Source organism: Chionomys nivalis, chromosome 5, assembly GCF_950005125.1.
Source record: "Chionomys nivalis chromosome 5, mChiNiv1.1, whole genome shotgun sequence".
Lineage (NCBI taxonomy): Eukaryota > Metazoa > Chordata > Mammalia > Rodentia > Cricetidae > Chionomys > Chionomys nivalis.
Genome location: NC_080090.1, coordinates 62042963 through 62066999, shown reverse-complemented (window position 1 = coordinate 62066999; position 24037 = coordinate 62042963). Strand labels below are relative to the sequence as shown.

Below are 24037 nucleotides of genomic sequence, written 5' to 3'. Positions count from 1 at the left end.
CTGGAGGCTGTATGAAACCTCTTTGTCTCCAGGATGCCAAAGAGTAGTGCCGCATCAGAAACGCGTATGTAAGAAGAGAATTCCAAACCCTAGTTCCTTACCTCTTGGGTGAGTCCGGGTCAAAGCAAGTCTTGCGGACATCAGTCACTTCAGGATCGCAGCAGTCCCCATCATCAAAATCATTCAGCATGTTGTTGCACTCCACATGACAGAGTCCATCTCTGCGATTCCAGGAGTAGCAGCGGCCCTGAAGGCGGCAATCGCCCCCATCGTAGCCGGTGAGTGGATGCTCACACTCGGAGTCACAGTGGTCATTGCCAATCTTGCTGGGCTCACAGTTAACGAGCACGACCCGGTGGCGCAGGGTGGAGTTGTGGACCCGGTGGACACTCAGCTGCCAGCTGATGTTGTAGCGACTAAAGGCCTCATTCAGTGCCACGTGCTGCCGGCGGATTTGGTCATCACTCACAGTGGGATGCAGCCCCTCATCATCACAGATGTTCACCACCTGGTAGCGAATCACTTTCTCTCCCCGAAGGGACCCATGCTTATTGTACTGGGAGATCAGTTCCACATTGTCACAAGCTGTTTGCCCACAAAGTGGGGGCTGCAAAGGGGACAGAATCTCAGGCTGTGACTCAGAGTCCTGGAGAACCTCAAGTCGGGGATAGGTCTCATCTCTAAAGGGAGCCCACTGTTCCTTCAGAGGGTCAAAAGTGGCTGTCAGGATCAAGGTAGTCAATTCATCTGCTCCACTTGGGTGCTGGGGACTGTGCTGGAGGTGGGCTTGTAAGAGAGCAGTTGACCAGATGGCCAGTGTACCCAGATATCCACGGAAATAATGCCCATCTTCTGAGCTGTCCCCTCCCAGGAGTAGAGAGCGGCAGGATGCCATGAAAGGGCTGTTGAGTGGACCAGACTGGTCAGGACTGCTAGCCACTCGAGTGCCATCCACATACAGAGATATATGCTGTCCATCATAAGTGGCTGCAACGTGAGTCCATGTGCCTGGCTGGTAGCGACTGTGGCCGGTCACAATTGTAGCTTTCTTCACCCGGTCAGTGCGAAGAGAAAAGAAGAAGCGAGCATCTCTCCTCCCCTTGTCCTTCCCTGAGTGGATCCCCAGGGCCCAGCCCTTGTCATTGGCTGTGTGGGAGCAGTTATCAAACACACCTGGGAAAGAAGGAAAAGTTGTAGGGAGAAAGACCAGATACAAAGGGAGTGGAGAAAAGGAGAGGAAAGTCTGTGTAAATAGCAAGAACCTAGGTTTTCAGTTCCCCACACTGGCTGCCTGCCCATACTCCCATATCAGATACTATGACAGCGTTTGTCCACCAAAACAAACAAACAAAAAAGAAAAGCAAGACAATCCCATTCAATTTAGCTCTTTCTGGTATTTTAAAATAACCAAGGTAGAAGCCAGGAGGTAGAGTTCCAACACAGATGATGATAACCCTTCGCTGTGAATATCCTCCATGCTCAGGGACTCTGAGAGCCTCCTTCCCTAGACTGACTCTAGGGTCTTTTCACTTCCTCAGAAGCCCCGAGGACAGTCACAGTTTCTGAGACCGAAAAGACCATCATTCATTTTCTCCCTTGAACACTGAAATGATGCTTCTCGTGAGGAAAATAAGGCACTTGTAATATCCAAATATCTTTCCGAGCCCACTGCTCCTCTAGTACAATAGTCAACAACAAAGAACAGCTATTTCCCAGACAATACAAAATAACAGTGGTCCCATGGGGCCAAGCCTCAAAATTGAGAAAGTCAGTTAGGAGAATGGCCATTTTCTATCCAGTGATTTCTATCACAGAACACAAACAGGACTCCCCCAATAAATGAGATCCTTACATGCAATGCCCCCACTACCCGGCTCAGAACAAGCACTAGACCAATAAATTCACTAGAATAAATAATAGCAGAGATACCTGTGGATACTAACTCTGAAAATGGGGGCAGCAAGGAGCATTAGGGACATGGTGGGAGAGCCGCAGATGGAAACGAACCCTCAGGCGGAGGGAGTGCTTGGGTCCCAGCATGGCACTTGGGTTAAGGCCCATCTCCTGCTTAGGAGCTTCTTCTTGCGTATCCTAAGGCAATGGTTCTCAACCTGTGGGTCAGGACCATTTTGGCAAACTTCTATCTCCAAAAATATTTACATTACGATTCATAATCATTGCCAAATTACAATCATGAAGAGTACCAAAAATAATCTTATGGTTGGGAGTCACCACAACATATTAAAGGATCACGGGATGTGGAAGATTGAGAACCACTACTCTAAGGAGCATCTTTATTAATAAACTACAATGAAAGCATTACATTTCAATGATACAACACAGCATGATAAACGTTCTACATTGATGAATGACCGATAGAGATCTGGTGCCTGAGAATAAAATGAGTGTTGTTCCCTCCTGGACTACCAGACAATCATTTTATCTATTCCCTGAATTCCTGTATAATCTAAGCCAACATTATTTGTTTGTGGATGGTATAGATTTATTAGCAAAAGGCTTCTCATTCTTTTTCCTTTTTGATTAATTCTTTGAGAATTTTATGTAATATCACTTTTATCATATGCATCCCTTCCTCCAACTCCTCCCAGAACACCCCCTTCTCCATCTGCCCTACTTTGTGTCCTCACTGAGGAAAACACAATGATTCCAATTTGGGAGAGCATGTTTTCTTTACGGTTTCCACTTTCATGGCAGAATGTCTTCTCCTGTCCCTGACATAAAATAACTTGAAATTTGAGGGACAAATGTATTCTAAACAATATAGTGCTTTGTCAACTGAATAGTTAAACGTTGAAGAATGATAATTGCATATTAATTATAATATAAGATAGTAAAGAATAATAATCAAATTTTGAAGAATGGGTAATGACTAATTACAGTCCAATTCCAACTTGTCAATATGAGTTTTTGATTTTTTTTTTTTGCTTTATTTTCTGGTTTTGTTTTTTACTTTTATTCTTCTATTAAGAGAGTCTAAGAACTATTTCTCTAAAAATCCTTACATCAGATGGATTTTCATAAAGAAGACAAACTTACTATGACCAATACTAAGTTCCCTGCTTCATCGTTTCTTCTACTTTACATTCTGAAAAGTACAGTATTACCTTAATTATGTCCAATCTCTGTCCTGTGAACAAAAGTGCCACATTATTTAGTATGAGTACCATAGACTCACTGATAACTCAGCTATATGCTGATTTATTTTTAAAAAAAATTTGAAAGACTGTGTTACAAACAGCTGCCTACACAGGTATGTGTAAAGGATTGGAGCATAGATATTTTAGATAATTTTTAATAAATTGTTAATTAAATTCAGTGGCAATTTTTTTTTTTTTTTGAAAACATCAATCTACCATCCTCGGAACACTATTTGATCAACAGTGCAGTAATTATTTCTACTTAGTTGTCTCACCGGAAGCTATAAAGTTCTCAAGTTACTAATTTTCAGTATTTGCTAATTTCTGTAGTGCAAATTACACCCACAGCGCTACTTTTAGGCTGCTAATATGATGTCACTGCACATGGTATTGGGAAGAGAGGTGCACACTTGGCTCTGCTGAACCAGTAGGAGACAGTTCCAAGAGCTCCAGACGGAAAAGGAACATGGATCTAAGCGGCCAAATGTCTCCCTCTCTTTCCCTCTGACTGAAGTAGACTCAGCTGCGTTGCAGATGATGTGAATTTCTGTCGTTTGAAGGGGGTAAATATTGCCTCCCATCTAGGTCTTGAGCGATTGGATGTCTACCTGTGCGCCAGTCATACCTGTGAATCTGTCCATTCCAAGCCTGCTCTGTATGGCCCTTTAATTATAAGCTGGAACTGCAGGGCAGCCTGGCACAGCTCCCCATGTGCCCTTAGGAATGACTCCCAGCCCTTTTCAGTTGACCCCATGAAGCAGAAACACGATAAATTTTGTTTCACGGAGGAAAAAAATGACAGAATCACCATGTTGAGGACACGTCTCTCTCCTCTCAGTGTAGCACAGAGGATGGCAGAACCAGCATGAGCGGAGCCAACACAGTATACGTGGTAAAACTCAGAGCTTGTGCAACAGTGGGATTTTATAACTTTGGATGTACATGTGATAGAAACAAACACATTATAACTGGTGTTTATTCATCAAAGCCACATTCTTGGGAAGAACAGAGGGACCAGATCGTGAATATGATTTATGAAGTCACTCAGCAACAAAATGAACTCTGATAGCCCATGGTTAGAAAAATCAGTTCAAGTGATGTAACTCAAAGGGTGGCGGTGGGATTGAAGCCAAACATTTGAATCACATCCTCTTAAAACTTAGATAATAATTTTCCAGCGCTCCCTTCCAATTGCACTTTGTTATATATCGATGTTTACTAAATTTACACATGGTTAAACACCTTATGTTATATTAAACTGAGTTTTTAAGGGGATAAAGTAAATTCGGGAAGTAGATCTATATCTTGTTCATTGTGTTTATGTTCTGAACTCTCAAAACAATATATTTAGAAGCTGTGGTGATTTTAATAGGTCATATACTCAAGTGTCTTCAAGAAAAAAATTGCTTCCAATTCTCTACTACTATTAATTACTAGCATTTGAAATTAATACAGTCAGTTACCCTTAGGGAAAATGTCCTTCTCTCAAACTAAATTAGCCCCAGAGCAATATGAACAGTTCTAATAAAAATGTGAGCCTCAGAGCTAGAGTGTTGTGAGTAACTGGTTAGTCGGAAAAATTTCAGCACAGTCCCTGTATAGACATTACCCTGATTCTTTGAATGTTTTGAATCCTTTCTTTATGCTTAGGAGAGCTGCTCTTTATGCCAAAATGCAATAAAAGAAACTTGAGCTACCTTTTACTAAGGTTTTCCTGCGTTCTAACCATGGTTCATATACCATCCCTATTAATGTACCACAAATGTAGGCTCCGAATTGAAATATTCTTCCCTGAAGACCAAAAACTGAGCACTGAAAGATGGGGAAAATGATTCAGTCTCTCTCTCTCATCTAGCAAGTGCCAAAAACAGAGATCGAAACCAAGTCTATTCAACCAAGACTCCCATATTCTTTCGATTACAGTAAAATACTTCAAATCTTTTTATTTTTTTTTTAATGTTATTGCTTGGAAGCAAAAAGAACGACATGGGCTAACAAATGCGGGATTAATAGATTTACAGGTTGCCTTTTTTTTTCCCCCGTGCTGCCTGGAAAATGCACAGGCCCAAATCCACACCTGGAAATAGTTTGAAGGAGGAAAGCCAGTGACCAGCAAGGTCATCAGCCAGAACCCCCATTGACAGGCAGACTTGCTGAATATTTGCCAACATTTCCTGGTGGTCCACAGGTTTATCTGTGATAAATAGTTACCAAGTCTTAAGGACCCAAGGCCGAGCAAGGAGACTTGTGCTGTTGCATCCAGAACTGTGGCCACAGAGAAGAGTGCTGAGGAAAGGTATTGCAAAGGACAAGAAAGTGACTTCACCACAGTGGCTTCCATTATTTCACAATTAAATCTGCAATGGTGAAAGAGAAGCCCAGACTTGAAGAAAATGAAACTAGGAAGCCCCTCTAAGAGCTGTCTCCACCTCTTCAGTCCAGTGGCTGTCTCCCTTCTCTCCCAGTCTGTCATCTCCCTCTAGGAATCTTCTGTCATTCGCTTTGACTAAGACCAGACAGAGATGAAAAATTCACACTGGCTCCCAATGAGGAAGAAAACTGTCATCTAGGAATTGTAAATGTCAACGACAATCAAAAGGAAAGAAATAGAAAACTAACCTGCTGACATTCAGGAAGCCATTGTCTTTCTAATTCTGATTTGACAGCAATAGTAAAGGTAGCATCCTGTGTCCTTTACATCCATAAAACAGAAAACCTGTCCGTATTTCTGGAATATTAAGCCAACTTTTTTCAATGTTGAGACAAATGAAGATGTTGTGTTCCTTGTGATGGGGCTACATAGGCCCAATGCTGAGGAAGAAGCTGTGTTCATTCTCCTGGATCTCCCCAGTTAAGCATACCTCATAGGCGTGCTATTTTTCTAACAACATCCCCACTATGAACCCAGAACCATGAATTGTGTTATATCCATCACATTATCTGAACTATTGCCCATCTATTGAGAGGCCCTTCAAAAATTACCTTAAGTTTCATCTAGCTTGGGAAGTCCTCAATCTTGATCATCCTCACTGAAGTAGGCAGCCTGTTAAGTCTTGTTGTATTGCTATTTTTATAAATCTATTCATCTAGGTCATTTGGGACTTCACTGATAAAAAGGGGATTTTTGGCTGAGATATCTGAATTTCCCACAGGGTCACGAAATGGTGGGATTTTGTTTTTCACCCTATCTACTCTACTACTGACATCTAACTGAGCTGTGGAAGTCCTGACTGGCAGAAAGCATATTTCCACCAGGCCCCCAATAACCCTGAAGTTGCATGTGGTGCATAGGAATGAACAGAGGGAAGCAAAAGAGCTCAGGCATGCCCCTTGCTGTGCAACTAGTTGTTGACTTTCCCCAGTATGTTCGATGTGCTTTTCCCGAGCCGTTCTATAACGAGCTGCTTTCTTTTAGAGCCTACACAGTTGGAAGACAGTACATATGATGAAACTTTTTGAGAGCTTTTCTTAGGCAAAGCCTCCCCTAGAGACTTCATCCATGACAGATTCTCACAGAGGAGTTCACTAAACAACAAGTTAGAGAGGCAGGGGGAAGGTGAGGTCTGGGCAGAAATGATGCTCTTGGCAAGAACTCGGATGAGGAGCCTAACTTCCAAGAAATCCCCATGGCAGCGTTTTTGCTCCACACCTCTGGGGGATTAAAATCAGGATCGAGAGTCCTGCTTCTCAGAGAAGCTTCATCAGCTTCCAGGAAGGTAAGGCTTCAATCAACAAAACAGAAGAGTCATGCACGGTGTCATCAACTCTGGGAACTGCAAAAACATGCCGTATGGTGCAAGTTTGTTTTTAGGAGGGAAATGGAAAAAAGCACGGGGGAACGGGTGGGGGGCAGTTTAGGTCATGATCATAAATCAACCTAATAGAAGGCAAGGTCGTTTCTCAGGGTATTGTGCCTGGGTCTACCCCACACTTGTACATGACGCCTTCTGCAGAACTACTTCCTCAACATCCATCACCCTCTCTTCATCACACACACACAGTAGAGAGATTGCAGAAGGGCAAAAAGGACAAGGAGGACAAAGAAAAAGGCTATCTATCCATCAAAAGAGCAGTCAACCTGGCAGATACAGGACTATGTGAGCAGGAAGATGGGTAGAAAGGAAAACAGAGGGAGCCCAAGGAGGTGTTTTCCAGCTGTTCTAGATAACTTTCTTTCAAGACAGGATCAGGCACAGCTTTTCATCTCTGAGTCCGACGTTTTACAAATTACAGCACAGAGTTGGGGAAAGTCCCCTGGGGACCACCTCACTAGCATCTTTCCGGCAAACATTTCAACCTCTCTTTCCAGAACACTTTTCATTTTAGTCACGCTCTCAACACAGACATGGATGAGAGAAGTCAGGAAGGGTGATTTCCCTGACGCTCCACAGGCCACCCAGGCATACAGTGGGAGTCCACCAGGCAAGTTTGCACAGACAGGAGAAGCAAATAATGATGGTGTGGAATATAAGAACCTAAATAAGGAGAATAAGTGTTGATTAATTTTGCATAGGGCTGAAAATTCATCAAGTGAATATAATACATATATAATGGAAGCAAGCACTAATCCATGGAGGCCAGAGTTGCTATCAGAGTAATCAAATTACAGTTGTAATGTGCCTTGCTGAAAAATGGCCAGTGCCTTCATAGTTTCCAGGGCATCCCTAGAATATCCCTACCTCATTCCAAGAGCCCTACATGTCCCCCAACAAGCCTTGGAGACCAAGAAATGACCAAGAAGGGCCAGGTCATCAGTCAGCTAAAAACAAGGTTACTTAGCAATTGTGTGTGTGTGTGTGTGTGTGTGTGTGTGTGTGTGTTTGAAAAAGCAGCCTATGAAGTAGAGCAACTGGATCAGGCAAAGAGTAACACCACAACCCTGAGCAACATGAGATGGTACCGCTTACCTTAGCTTCCAGGTCCATAAAATGGAGATAATACAGTAGTACTGACTTATAGCATGAGTGAGAGAATGAAAAACACTAACACTTGTAGAACTATTAAGAATGATCAGCACTCATTAAGAAGTCTGTGTTGTATCCATGGTTAAGGTCATTATTTTAGCACATGGAGGTCCATCTCTTCAAGAAACTTACAAGTTCCCTGGGAGCTGACAAGCCTTCCTTAGAGTTTCCCTGTTTCCCATCGTATCAAGGCCTGAATCTTGCCCATGGTAGGAATAAGTAAGTCATTACTAGCTTGGATCCACAGAAGGTTTTTAGCAGAGTTGTCAACGGCATCCTCCCAACTAAAAACATGTCACACAACAACTCTGTTTTCTCTAATTAAAACATAGTATTTAATCTTTCACCCTCTACAGCTCACTCCCACAGAGGGAGTAGCTACTCATCTGACCTAGCAGGGCTCTGTCCCAAAGGCAGGGGATATAAGGAGGCATGTTGACTTTCACCTCCTCTTCCTTTAACTACTGGGGACAGTGAAGAGTAAAGAGCCCTTCTCATCCTTGTCCCCTCTAACTCATCTGGGTAGCTTCCTCCAGACTCAGTGCTTTGCCAGATACCATCCATCATCTCAGTATATTTGAGCAATACTAAATTGTTTTTCCTCACATAAGCAAATAGCAGAAGTTTAATAAGTATTGTAGTATTCCTTATGTGTAGTCTTTGCTACCAAGAAGGGTTTGAGGGAGAAGGGAAAGAAAGTCTGAGCAATTTAAAACCCGGGGAATTCTGTTTGTTTGCTTATTTATTTATCTGCTTATTTATTGGCAGATATTATATGTGCCTTTCAGAACAAAGAGTATGAAAGTTCCTGAGCCTCGGTGAACTATGCTGATTCTCTGTAGCTAAGGAATTCCCTTAGAGCTAGTCAATGGCTTGAAGTTGACTGCCTAGGGTTTACACAGTGAGCCTCTATAGTGAGGAGAGGGGTGGAGCAACCTGCTGTTTCTCATCACAGGTTGAAAGCTGTCTGCAGCGTGCTTTCCAATCAAGTTGATCTCTCCCCTTAACAAAAATGGGAAGGCCAGTAGTACAGCATAATTCTTCCCCAAAAGCAGAAGGCAAGAGACGCAAATTCTGAGGGAGGCAAAGTCATACACAAGAGAGCATCTGGAATAGGGCAAGCATTCATCCTGACATAATACCGTGGCCTCCAGAGCCCATTAATCCTCAGAGAGAAACAGACACACGCATTCCCCTTTCTCCACCTTCCTCTACCTCCACCTCCCACGAACTCTTTCCTAATACCTGAGAAACAACTCCAATTCCAATTTCCTATTGTTTCATTTCTCCATCAAATAAATGACTTTGAGAAGTCTCTCAGGAGTTTGTTTAGCAGTGCCTTTTAGTGGAGTCAATTTACAGAATCAGTACCACCCTAGGACATCTTAAACAGTAGTCCGTACATGTTCAGTGGTTCTGCAGTACATGAGTTAAAGCAAGCTTGGAGGAAAGACTTTGCCTTGAAAATAACCTACCACTATTGGTCAGACGACAATAGACTCTGCAGAGCAAGTTTTCTTAATCTGATACATTAATTGCTCTTGTAACATAAATCATTTGCCCAGTGGCTACTATAATCATTCAGTTATACATACTATCTGGGCTTACCTAGAATACCTAATTTTCATGCCTCTGCCACGCAGTCACAAGTCACCTAAGAGGCCTCTGCTTTCAAGGAACAAAGCACTGAGATACAGCCCACTCAGGACCACATACCCGAAGGCTATGCCCGTCAGACCTAAATTTTCATAGTGGTTTTGTGTATCTGTACAACTGTGTCAGACAGCCAGGGCTTATGTTCTCAAATTGAACCCAGGTGAGTCTGCAGAGGCCTGTCTTCAAAGAGCATTCTCTTAGCTCAGACCTCTGAGTAAACCCCTGCCTGGAATTATTCTGACTGCTTGGTCTCTGAGGAAACAGGACAAAGGAAAATATGTGATCATCTAATGAACTGATAGTTAGGGTTAAATAAGGACTAAAACCATCTTTTAAAAAAATAGAAAAGAAAAGAAAATCATATCTTACTAAAAAAATCTTCCTAAAATCTTTTCTTCTACTTTGCAATGAGAAATTTAAATTAAACAGAAGCAGCCAGGAAGAGCTGAAATGAAACCAAATTAGAAGCTGTCGCCGTTTGACTCTAGAAAAAATGTCTTTCCCTGTATGTGCCTCACTAGGCTGCTGTTTTCACAGACAAATGTCTAGAATCTTCATCTCTCAGTATCCCAGCTGGTTTTCTCTATCCACACCTGAGAGTGTGGATATAGCTATAGAAAGAGGAAAGGTTGTTCCAAGTGCTAATGAAGGATTTTAGTGATTAGATTTCTTTTTCAGTCTCATAATTGCATCCTTCTATTTGCCTAAAAGGCAGAGTAAGAAAACCATGAGCTGTTTAAGGATACTGTTTGTCCAGGACTCAGGTAATTGAGGTTCCACTGCTAATAAGTCCATGAACTGTGTGGATGTGCAGGCAGCAAGTGTTCAAGCCAAAGGAGTTTTTAGGCACTAGCATGCGTAAGGAAGGCCATGAGGAAGAGAAGCAAAGAAGGAAGACCCAGAGAGCCTAGCTAGCAGAGTTCTCTGCACCACCAAAGATGAAAGAGCCACCAGCACTGGTCAGGGACTTCCTGCAAAGTAAGTATAACTCCAAATTCATGGTTTGTTCAATGTAATCACTATTATTATGTTGACAGAGGTTTCTGTCCTACCAAGTCCCATAGTCATTCAGTCCCAAAGAAACACACAGAGGTCTACATTAATTATAAACTGGTTGGCCTAGTAGCTCAGGCTTTCTTATTAACTAATTTTTACATCTTAAATTAGCCTCTAATTCTTATCTGTGTTAGCCATGTGGTTTGATACCTTTATCAGTGTGGTATTCTCATTTTGCTTCTTCTGTAGCTGGTGATGATTGCAGACTGTGTCTTTCCTATTCCCAGAATTCTCCTGTTCTGATCGTCCCGCTTATACTTCCTGCCTGGTTGCCCCACCTACGCTTCCTGCCTTGTTACTGGCCAATCGGTGTTTTATTAAAATACAAGTAACACATCTTTACAGGGTACAAGACCATTGTCCCACAGCATTCTTAGAGAAAAATTACTGTGGCTCCAATTTTGGAGGTGAGGGATTTTGCATTGTGAGTAATGGACTCAAAACTAGAAGTCCAAACCCCAGAGATGGTGATGCTTCTCAACAGTTAGAGGTAATAAACTTCACAGGAGGAGGAATCATAGGCAGTACATTTACAGGAGGGCAAGGAACAGGTAGACTATGTGGAGAAGAAAGAAAGAACTCCCAAATAGCCCATAACTCTGAGATATTCTTCCTATTGAGTAGTCAGAAGAGACCAAGCTCTATGTCTACAAGGTCCAGAGTATTCTCTAACTATTCATTAAAACAAGATACCCACTCTATCCCAGGATCTGCCCTGAGCCTGGGTGACACAGGAATAACTGAGATCCAGAAATGTCTAGATTTGCTAATGAGAGACCAGAAGGCACACCTGCTGAGTAGACCTGCTGGGACTATGACTTGGAACTCTGAGGAATGTTGCGGGCTAGTAGAAGGCAGGGTCAGGAAGAAGCATGTTGGAAGAACTGCCAAGAACAGAAGGGAACAGCTGCCTCCCTTTTCAGGGTCTGAGCTACACACTGCCATATAACACTGCTCATTTCCTAGAAATGCTGAAAGCAGAGAGGCAAAGAGACAAAGAGGGTGAGGCTACCATTTCAGGCCTCTCCTCGGTCATGGCCTACCCCTGGCTGAGTTCAGGCCAATCATACCCTACGCTCTGTCCAAGGGCCCATTAAGACCACCACACCCAAGGAGGGATCTTGCTCCAAATTACCTCTAGCTTCAGGATTGATGCCATGGGCTGGATAATAAGGATTATAGGGATATTCTATTATACAATTATTTCAAATTATTAATGTGCCTTGAAACAAACATTGTCTAAGATAGACGGTTGCTATGGTTCATGTTTATAAGTATTCTGTGTGAAGCAGGGGGGATAAAAAGTATTGAATGCCTACTTTGTGTTAAATAAACATCTGCTGAATAAAAGAAGTAGTGAGCGAGTGAACGAAAAAAATAAACTGAGCTAGGAGCTGCCTCTGATTCTACATTATATTAAATTAAAATGATTTCAATGTCACACATAGTAGCTCAGCCTGTGTGGATGGGGCCTTCACTGACACAGAAAATGGAAGAGGGCAAGAGGTTAAAGAGAGAGGAAGGGTTGCCTCTGAGGCAGGATCTCAAGATCAAACTTCAGCTCTGTCTGCCACAGGTGGGTGACCTTGGCTCTGTGTACTCTGACTAGATTCTCAGCTCAGCACGCACTAGCTACATGCCACCAGGCAGTGTCCTATTTCTTTCTGAGCTCTCCACTTTCTGTTCTGCCATTCACATCGTCCTGAAGACCTCTTGAGTTGCACAGTCTAAACTGTAGTGCATGACACAAAGTCAGCCTTATGGAAGTTGCCAAGGAAACATCACTGTGATAACCCCTTGCAATAATTGAGTCCACCTTTGCACACTTTACATTTATGTCTATTTATCTCCTATTAGTCCCCTATGTTTATACTGTCTCTCACTTGAGATCACTAGTTCTTTAACATTTTGCCCTGAGTCTTGGATCTCCTGTAAATGGAGATTGCTCATTCATTTTCCAGCCGCCCACACCCAAATAATCTCACAGAAACTATATCAATTACAACACTGTTTGGCCTATTATCTCAGGCTTCTTATTAACTAACTCTTATATCTTAAATTAACCCATTCCTATTATTTTATATTTTGCCATGAGGCTCATGGTTTGTTACCTCTTGCTTCTTGGGCAACTACATGGCATCTGCCTCCTTTGGCAGCTACATGGCATCTCCTTGACTCTGCCTACTCTCAATATGTATCTCTTGCAGCCTGGCTATATTCTTCCCCACCGAAGGCCAAAGCAGCATTATTCATTAACCAAAAAGAACAACACATATACAGAAGGACATCCCATATCACCTTCTTTAACATCCTTCTGTGTGCCTTCATTCCCCTCTTCTCATCAACAACTCTACTAACTAGAATGTTTCTTCTATCCAACTGGAGTGAAACAATTTTCCGTACACTAGTCTATAACTCCCACCTGCTGAGTCCCAGCCCCCAGACCCTGGTGGATTTCTTGGCACCTTGTGTCATCTGACACTATCTTTCACTTTTTCCCTAGTTTTGCCACCAGTCAGACCTGACTCTGCTTATGACTCATCCTCACACAGCTAGTCATGGCCATGATAAAGATTATAATCATTTATAAAAGCCTCTCCTCAGACTGTGAGCATCTTGTAGGCACAACCCTTAGTTAGTCTTAATTCTCTAACAGAGGGCATAATGTCCGATACTTCACCGAATAGAAGCTTAATAAGTGTTGAGCAAACGAATGAATGAACATGCATAATACGAAACTCCTTTCATAACCTGCCCAGGATGCACAAGTACTTGGGTGAAGGAGAGAAAACGTTAAGTTAGTGCCTAAAGGATGGAAGGCCTGATCAGTGTTTCAAAGCTCTGTGACTTCACCTCCAAACTAGCAATGAGCCACAACTACTGCCCTTGCTATCCCAACTGGTTGTCATGGCAATGCTTCAACTTCAAAATGCTCTGAAGCCTTGGCTTCCCGTTGCTGTATTGTATATTTGAGAAGAACCACTTTTCTCCACCAGTGACTTCTGAGTCATAGAGAAAACGGTTTTTGTTTGCCCTGAGTTTTATTTCCTGGTTGTTTTCTTTCTTTTTAAAGTAAGATTGTTTTAAAGCAGGTAGCAAACACAGGAAGGGAAGAATGTTGTTATTTGGGGGGACACATACTTGGCCAAGAAATATCCTCTCTGCCAGGGACAAGAGTAAGGGTGCATGTGATGTGAACAGAAACAAATCCAATGAGGCCCTGGAGAAACCTAGCTCCATGCCCTCATGGGCAGAGGCATGAGATTTATGTACTTATTTGTGACATCAGGAACTCAAGCTCCTGAACCTGCAGGGTGCATGGCCTCGGGATCCAAATGAAGGTGTTGCCTTCTCCTTAATAAATGCCAAATAAGGTGTTTATTTGGCCTCTGCAAGGTCTGAACTAAAACAGGAAAGAGAGGGAGCCAGACCTCCTGGCATACACATTCTGAATGAATCAGATGGCCAGTCCCAGAGGAACAAGAAAAAGCGCATAAGAAAGGAAGCAAGAGGCGAGGAAGGACAACGTGTGGCTGGTTACAGGCAAACAGACGGGTTTGCTTGTTCTACCAAAGGTGATTCCCATTTTAGAGCTCTGCCTCTGTCATTCTTAGCAACCTGTGTTACATGCTTGAAAGGACACCCAAAGGCCTCTGGGGTTCCCATCTAGTCCTTGTGTAATGGGAGAGATCAAACCCCACAGGGACATGCCCCGAGGGCCCACCATGCTGCCTGAATTCAGAAGCCTCACTCAATGCATTGTGCATCCGAGGTCAAACAGCCCTACAAGAGCCTTTAACCTTAACAAGGTTGGAGGACTGAAGAGAGAAAAGGCAATAACACATCAGCTACTAAGGAAGAAGGAGTGAAGCAATGGGATGATCACCCTGTCATGCTCAGAGGAAATCCATCTGCCAACGACCCCACACTAGACAATTAGATGATTCAAAAGTCTTGGATCTAAAGTTACAAGACTTTATGCCAATCCCTAACCAGACTGGGCTCAAGCACCCAACTAGCACAAAACCAGGGGAATGTGTTGTAAGGGAGCCCTATCAGCTCTATCTTCCTGTTTCCTTTCCTTGATGATGCTTCAGAATCTAATGCCCTGTGATTCCTGAGTGGCTTAGTGTTCTCCATAAGCCTGTTGTTTGGAGTTCACCAGGTGGAACACAATAGAATGTGATGGATTAGCGCGGATCATGGAATGAGAAAACGAGGCCAGAAAAATATAGAATAAGCATGGTCTTCCGGAAGAACCCTCTATACCAAAGCTCTGCAAACAATTACTGAGGAGCAAAGCCCAGCATGACACTTGCTTTGATAAAGTTTTATTGGAGCACAGCCGAGCAGTGTGGTTGTGCATCAGCTGCGGTGATGAGCACTTACTGGGAGCAGAGCTTAGGAGTTGCATCATAAGCTGTATGGCCTACAGAGCCTGAACTACTTAGCATCTGGTCTTTTTCAGAAAAAGCCTGCCACCCACGACCCTCTGTTCACAAATGTGGAGTTTGGTTTACCAGTCCCCAGGAGCAGCCGCAACAGTCCTAAAGGAGCTTGTGAGACATTCAGAGTCCCAGGCTTCCCCAATAAACAGAACCCAAATCTGCATTTGGGGAGCAGAATATAAGAGCAGATGCCCAAATGGGGTTAAATATGCAAAGATTTTGTTAGATTAAAAAACTCTGAAATAAAATACGGAAAGAGCTAGAAAAAGCAGGGAGAGCCACCAGCCTGTGGTGTTAGCCTGACCCTAGGAAGAGGAGAGAAGAAGGAAGCCATCTAAGAGTGTTCTGGGAGGCCTTTGATGATACCTGGGCCAGAATCAACTGTACGAGGATCTGGTCTTCCCTTATCCTTGCCCCTTCAGGGAGGGATGGTCTCCATACAAACACAGTCCATGGTCAAAGAGCTCCCTGTGTTGGGTCCCTGAAAAACATACTCCCTCTGCATCTGCTTTTAGGTGTACCCCAGCTGGCCTCTGTGCATACTGAAGTCCATGCAGCGATGCTCTAGAGCAGTTATTGGCACACTTCCCACTTCAGTGATGAAGGGCCAGACCATACATATTTTAGGCTTTCCAGGCTGTGCGGTCTCTGTCACAAACACTAAACTCTGTCATTCACCGTGGAAGCAGCCACAAGGAACACATAATCAAATGAGCGTGGTGTGCCTGATCAGACTTCATTTATGGAAACAGCTTCAGCTTTGGAGATGATGTGGCTCATAGGCCATAATATGTCAGCCCTTGATCTATAGATGAGGATGAAACTCCCTTTAAAAAAAACTATTTTTGCTCATATGAGATAGATGGAGCACCTCTATTGAAGGCAAGTGGGCAACCTTGTGCTGAGCCCTTTCCTTCAGCTGCTCTTCAGACACTCTGTAAGCAGCAACAGCAGAACATCACAGCTGTCGCCATGGATCCCCACAAAAAGCCTCCAGTTCTAGAAAGTTCTTCTCATCCCAATGGGAATTCAATTGTCTAAACCAAGTTTACTCTACAAACATAATTTCTAGAATTATTTGATTTTAACATTCCAGTAGGTGTTCGGGGATGACAAATATTAGTTGACTATGCATATTGTTCCTAGGGGATGTTCAGTTGATAGGAATGAGAGCCATGCCTAACTAATAAGGCAAGAAGCAATGTGCAGTCCAGAAAAGCACTCAAGAAGATCTATAGAAGGAGATGAGACAGAGGGAGAGACACAGAGAGAAAGGCCACTCTACACATATCACCAGTGAGGCTCCTAGGGATGAGGGTACCAGAATGAGCCTGTCAAAGGTGAACATGAGAGGTCAGAGTTGCCACTCAAACCAAACAACATCCACATGCTTCTCCCCAGGAGCCATAGAGTCTCACAATGAAAACTCTAAAGCAAAGATGTTAAGTCACAACCATCAGGTCTTATGCTTCCTTTATGCATCTCCTGGTCACTAGAGAGGGCAGGGCCACCACAGGTGACAACCATGGACCCTCACATGAACAGCTCGGGTGCCAGAAAAATTTCCACTACAAACTTCCCTAGGAATCGGAGTCCTGATCCAGAAGTTGGATCTGAGAGGAACAGGGTGGGTCCCCGGGGTCTAGTGAGGACAAACACTCGGCAGGACAGAGACCCCTGTCTTCAGTGAAGCTCTGGGAAAGAGGCAGATGCTGCTCCTTGCCTATGTGAGTCTTTAGGATCAACGGGGCCTCCTTGTATTCCCCTCCATCCATGCCCTCATGCCTTCTCCAAAGCCCTGCATGCCCAATGATCAAGAACTCTTTACCCTAAAATGTCATCCCATACACATCACTCGCCCAGAAAAGCTAGCAACAGGTACTGAAGAGGGACGCGATGTCAGCAGTCTCTGACTATGAGGAAACTCTGATAAATGTGTACATTTTTTTCTATTAAGTAAGCATAAATCTCATGCGATATTCAATAAGGCTTATGACTCAGAAAAATAAACATTTTAGCACCATTGCCCAACTGATCTGAAATAGTGCTGCTCAAAAAAAAAATCAGATGAAACTTTTTAATGAAATAAACTGATTCTTTTGGACTTTTTAGTCTACCATTTTTATCTTGAGACATATTGTGAAGAAAAAAATACTTACAGTCATTCCTGTTTCATAGATTATAAAATTAAATTCCTAAGGAATTTATGTTAATATCTCTGCTGAGAAAAAATTAGAATTAAATTAGAAATTAATTTAATTTGGATGTCTCCTGCTAAATACCTTTAATGTCTCTGGTAAGTATACAAGTCCCACAGCCAAATCTTGTGTTGGGCAGTTTATCTACACAACTTATTGGAAACACTTCTCTCTTCAGGGAGTCTCCTTATTTGTCTTTTGTGTGGGAATTTTTTTTGTATGGAATCATATATATATGTAACTCTATTTTTCCTTTGATTTTTTCAACTTGAGAAAAGCATAGCTCAGAAGAAAAAAAAGAAGAAGAAGCTGGATGGATTACCAGAGAGGATTGTCCCGTTCCGTGTTAAAGAAAGATTCGATTCCAAGTCTCTCTATCCCCAGGCTCTACACTGGGACATATTGTAAAGTTTGGGCACTCAGCGGACCAACACTTGCCTTCATGTCAAGGATAGCTTCTCAGACATCTTTGTATTCCCCCTCAATGATTTGCCACACTTCGCATGGCAAGGCACTCAATAAATATTTGTTGGATTAAGAATTCTGGGCTTGGGCTCCAACCTACCATGGACTTAATGACTCAGTGTCTTGTAGCTCAGAGCTGCAGGTGGTTACTCAGCTGGGCGACTTCAGGGAACATTTGAAATCAATTATGGGTGCGGAGGAACCTATTAAAATGTTCTCTTTTGTGTATGTTGGGGTTCAAGGAGAGGAAAGGAAGTTGAAGGGGCGGGAAAGACTCAGATGGTTTCAGAGTTGGGTACTGGACCTTAAGGAATCCACACTAGGATAGAACAGAAGACAGCTTATTCAACCACTAAATTCTAATGGCCCAACCTAATGGGCTCCTAACCTCAGGCTTCTCCTAGCTTTCCACAGAGCCTCAGTGTGCCAGACCTTTAACTGGCTACCTTTGTGAAGAACCCCACCACGGAGCAGTCCTCTCTCCGCTGCCACAGGTCAGCTCCAGCTGTGGGAAACAGGCAACTTCAGAAGTTCGACGTTTAAGAAAGCCCAGAGGGTGGCCAGGAGGGGTCCTCAACACGTGAAGTTTGCATGCCCTGCGTTGCCCTCAACCCGCATGAAAAGCATTCTTGCAACTCATTCTGGAGTCTGACTTGTTTCAGAAGAATGCGGGAACTTAGAGTGCAGGGAGAGGGTAATTCTAGCTGATTTTGTTTTCTTCACATCTTGCTAGAACTACAAGTTAGTCACAACTCTCAAGAAAGCTGCTTAAGCTATTCCAGACAGGCCTTTCAAAAAAAAAAAAAAAAAAAAAAAAAGACTTATATGAAGTGGACCCCGAGGGATGCCTACCAACAACATTTTGGGAGAAGGTGATTAAATTACAGCCCAGAGGCTGGGACAGGACAGCCCTCAAGGAAATGAGAAACATTCCCCCACTTTGTGGCTTCCGAGTCTCCTGAGCATGAGACAAGACTGCCACCTAGTGCTCTATGTTGGAACTCTTCCCTAAGGCTCCACAGCTGTGGGTAGGGGCTTCTGCCGTGACTGGTGTTGACTAAATTATTTGAGGTCTCTGCTGAGGAGAAAATACCCCAAGCATTGTAGGTAGAGGATTTAGAAGCTGGTTTGAGTTAAGTAGGCGGAACTTGAGGTTTGAAAGCTGTCGGCAGAGTGTGAGCCAAGCCTTGCAGCTTGCTGGCCCACCCTCAGAGGAGCAACAGAAGTACAGCTACAGGCTTGTGTGTGTATCTCCCAGAAATCTGATTCTACCTTGTCACTCTGTGTAGCTCAAGTTCCACCATACTAGGATCAAATAGTGACCGGCTTGAAGGCTCATGCCATTAGAAGAAAGAAAGAAAAAATGAATTGTTGAGAGATGTGTGTAAATGCATGCAAAGTAGAGACTCTTACTACTGAGAATTTGACTTGGCAACCTCATGGTCATTAGCTGTGCTGTTCACAGGTGAAATAACAGCATTTAAAACAATGAGTGGACCTGGATGCTAAGTTCTCAGCAGCTCGCTTGCTGAGCCCGAAGAATAGAGACCTTGTTGTTAACCCATAGGCTCTTACCGTAAGGCTTCCGGGGATAATTTGGACCATGCACAAGTCTGAAGAAAGACAGAGGATGGAAGACGGGGCAGACAGGTCTGGTTGTCCTCTACACTCCACCTTCTAGAAGCCGACTTAAGAGAGAAGTCCCCGAATACCACAGGAGCCAGTTAGATTTGAGGAAAAGGAAACTTTGGAAGCTAAGTTGCTGAAGAAGATTTCCTGCCCAATTTCACATGCTTAGAGGCTAAGAGGGTTCTGGGGGGCTCGGAAAGACTCTGGAAGTATTCTGTGGTGGTATGGAGACAGTTGCTGGTGATAGGCAGGCAAGGCAGGGAGGCACATGGAGATGAGCATATACATGCCAGAGGGGAGGCCAAGAATCCTGGTCCAGGAGTCAAATCTTAAATCACTCTCCTTGAAGAGTATGAGACAGGACTGGAGAGGTAAATGCAGAGGTTAGGTACCATGTTCCTGTTTTCCAGGATTGGACTTTAATAACCCCGAGCAACAACCCCTCAGAACCTCCCACATATATTCCTTTTGGATCCTCTTACTCTTCCCAGCCAGGGAACTGATTCCAGGTCTCTATGTTTCTGCTGCAGGAGGAAGCATAGTCAGAGCCGTGGGCCTCCATCTAGACTGCAAGCACGCAGTCTCCCTGGCAGATGGGCACTAGGAAGCCAGACTAGGCAGCAGGAAGATGTCATCTGGGGGAAACTGTGAAGCTGCCAGCTCCGATCAGATAATCATCTCATTATTTCTTCCATTTTGGCCCCAGAATAAGGATTTCCGTCTTATTCTTTCTCTGCCCCCACCTAGTTACAGCCTGGCCCCTTCTCTCACCCCCTCTCCCACCCAAAACTAAAATAAAGCAAAGCCACATGACCGGAGAGTGCTCAGTGTCTGGGAATCCCAGATTCCAAATAAGAAATCACAGCCAAAGAGGGGGAGACAGAGTGTCCACAAGGATGTTCCAGCGACACCCCACTGGAGGAGGCTCCTGCCCTCCAGATTTTTTGCCTAGTCTGCAACTCATTTGGAGGCACTCGGCAACCTGAGTGGGATTTGTTTGTTTGTTTGTTTTGCTTTGTTTGAGGAGCTAGGAATTCAGGAATTCTGGTGGTTTTTTTCTCCCTAGCCTGTCTCTGACATGAACCTCCTTGCCTCAGTGTCTCCATCAATGGAATGGAACTGACAAACAGGAAAGGGGATTTGACTAATCCAAATTAGTGCCATTATTTTTTTCTGATAAGCATCTGATGGTTTTTTAGTCAGGGTATGAACTAACTGGTCACATTGTCACATTCTCTTGCATTCATATCATTACATTTTGTGCTTATTGCCCCCACTCTCTTTTGGCGGAATGTCTAAAAGAATAATGAAAAACCAAAGGATAAAATATACAGTCAAATCCCTCCCTCACCCCTTGCCAGAAATCAACCTCTCACAGCAAGAAGTCCAAACCAAGCCCTTTTCTTTGTCCTTCTAGGTGTTTCTCTGTTAATCAAAATAAACACAGGTAACAAGCCCAAGCCGGTGTCTCTGGTTAACATTATAGAGTTGGACATGATAAATAACACTTACATAGTTAGGTCTTCATATAACAACCACCAGGGATAGAAGTCAGGACCCTGGCCTGGAAGAGCCCATCTTTCCCAGTAGATCTGTTGGGGTGAAGCAAAGGGGACCCCAGGACATGGAACAGGTGCTGCCTTCCTCCCTAGCTCCCGGATGGCAGCCTTGTTCCCGTGCTCTTTGGACCCAGCTGGGCATTACTCACTGCTACTGCCCTTGTACTGTCACCTGCCTTCCAGAGGTGCCTGAGCATCCCATGCTAGATTATGACAAGCAGGGTGTGACTCCCTTTCCTCCTTGACAAAGAATCCAAGTCCGTTCCCTTTAAAAGGGGGGACAAGCTAAGCTGAGGTCTCCTAAGTGCAAGCACAGTGTATAGAACTCCAAGAGATCGATAGCGGTAATGATGTCGTGGGTAGGAGACATCTTTTCTCTGATGGTGCCTGAGGTACTTCTGCTCTGATAAATAAACCCCACACCCACACAGCCCCTCTGGCCAAGCCTTCCTAGCTTATCTGCTTTATCCTGTTCCCCTTCTTGTGCTCTATGTCTACCCGCAACTGAAATGGAGCCGGCCACACACCCCCAGGACCTGAGAAAGCCCAGGAGTAGAGTGGGACATTACCTGCAATGATGGCTGGGTTGTTCTGTCCTCCCTCTGGTCTCACCCAGGCTTCCACTGTGAACGCCTCCCGGGGAATCTCAGCCAGCACTTCTGGACGCAGCAGCAGCCGCTCCCTCTTCCCAGAGAAGTACAGTACAGGCAATCCTTCTTGAGGGTTAAAGGTCTCTGCTCCCCAGGCAGAGCCCCCTCCACCATTTTGGATGATGCCCTCCAATGGACTGTCACTAACTCCGTGCTTGAGGGGGTTCTTAGACCAGAGCTGGAAATCTAGAGGGTCATTCTGGGGGTCTCTGGTCCTATCTTCTGCCTGCCTCTTCAGCAATTGGCGAGGAAGCCTAGACCTGGCCTGGCTCTTCCTCTGGGTCTCTGCTGTGGGTCTTTTCTGGTACGCAAAGGTGGCGATGGTGGAGGCAGCAGTTTCTGAGCTTCCCCGAGTCTCAGGCTCACCTAGAGCCTCCTTGGATCCTCCGTTGCCAAGATAAGTGTCATCATCTCTCAGCAACTCTGATTGCCCAATAGGACCATCCCCTACCCACAGGGCAGCGGGCGGCTCAGGCTCCCTCCTCACTCCTGCTGGGTTCTCAGTCAGGTCTCGGGGAACCACACTTGGAGCCTGTCTCTCCATGCCTGGTTGACTCCATCCTCCATACTGGGTTCGCTTCTTCCCCATAGCATAGGGCCTTGGGTAGCTTTGGGGTCGGTTTGGGTAGACCCCAAAGAGATGATGCTGAGGAGCAGTTCTGGGTCTTCGAATCTTAGACCCCAGCCAACAGTGTTCCCCTTCCAACACCTGGTTCAGTTGTCCCCTCTGGGCCAGGAATTTTTTGCGTGTCCAGCCCAGCTCCGAGTTGGTGGTACTGAATGCCCACCCAGCCAGGACCACTAGGCTGACTCTCAGGACCTTCCAACACATCATATCTCCCTCAGCTGGTTCCTCAGAACCAGAGGTCAGCTTCTGGGTCCCACACAAGAATGACAGGAAGAAGAGGAAAAAGACAGCCAGCCGTGGATTTGAAGTCACCAGGGAAACTATTCACAAACCAAACTTTTTCAAGTAGCCCCAAAAATATGTCCCACCTGGCTACCTGTCCTGGGAATTCAGCCAGCCCCCTGTGGCTTCTGTCCCTCTGGCTGCCCTGCCAGGCTTTCTCCTGCCTTCTCCCTTGACCTCTCTTCTTGCTTGATTCCAGTCCTTCAGAATGAAGTTAACTGTTCTTACTTTGAAATTCCTCCCAGAGACCTCAGGCTTCCTTTTCTTCTTTCAGGCACGCCTCTCCTCACTAATACTACAAGACTATGTATGACGTAAGCCAAATTCTCTCAAAAGCACAGCACTCTAGCTGCTCATTCAATATAATCTTATTCTCGAATGTTCTCTTCTGCCTCTTCTTCCTTCCCTAGGAGTTAGAGTCTCCTTTTGAGGCCATCACCCAAAACATATTCAACTTAAAGTAAATTGCTAGGTAAACAAAACAACAAAACTTTTAGATTGAGACACAATTTGATGCTCGTTATCTAAAAATGCAAAAATAATCTGGGGGCATAAAAATCTATGCTGGTACTTAACTTCCACTCTTCAGATGTCCTCAGCCAGGTGTCCATGCAGCTTCCAGTCTGCCTGGGTAGGTGAGCACTCCCTCAGCTTGGCGCTCAGGGCTGTTGACTATTGAAGAGAGGTTTTTATCCCGATCCAACTTGTTGGTATGCTGCAAGTCTCTGTAAAGTTCTCTGGCTGCCAGTCTGCTGCTCTCTTGACCAAATGAGGCTGAGAACCCTTGATTTCACCTTCTGGGAGCCTGGTGGGTCCCTGGAAAGATGAATAAAAAGAGCAATATGAACCACATACAGGTCAAGGAACCCGTTCCCTCCTGTTCTCCTGCTCCCTTTCTCTCCCTCTCTCTCCCTTTCTCTCCCTCTCTCTGCCTGTAATTATCTTCCTGCTTTTTTTTTTCATTTAAAGACAATGATGATGTCAAAGCTAATAAGTTTGGTGCATCACTCCACCTACTCCCTGTCCCCTCCTTCCTCCTGAGTTCCCCCACCCCCACCTCTCAGAGGCACAGGGGACAGATGCTCCTCTTGGTTTCCCCAGTAAACATCTCAGGCTTTCTCTCTCAGCAGCCGCAGCCTACACAATCAATAGAAAACAATCAATACTGTTTTGGAGTGTGCCTTTCTGTGTGTAACCTCTCTCTTTCTCTCTCTCTCTCTCTCACAAACACACACACACACATTCAGACACACACACACACACACACACACTTTGAATGGACCTGGTCAATAAACACACACTAGTCTTTTGGGGACCATTCACATCTCTTTCTTTTGATTTATC

The 24037-nt window shown here is 44.3% G+C and overlaps 1 protein-coding gene across 1 annotated transcript in view; it reads right to left on the bottom strand.

Moving 5' to 3' along the window:
* Pappa2 (pappalysin 2) overlaps positions 1–22618 on the bottom strand; it is a 230250-nt gene extending 207632 nt beyond the window's left edge. Inside the window, exons 1-2 of the mRNA XM_057770373.1 lie at positions 21703–22618; positions 102–1173 (exon numbers count right to left, since the gene is read on the bottom strand). Of these exons, the coding sequence (XP_057626356.1) occupies positions 102–1173; positions 21703–22618 (1988 nt within the window). The remainder of the gene's footprint in view (positions 1–101; positions 1174–21702) is intronic.
* Between the last annotated feature and the right edge of the window lie 1419 nt (positions 22619–24037).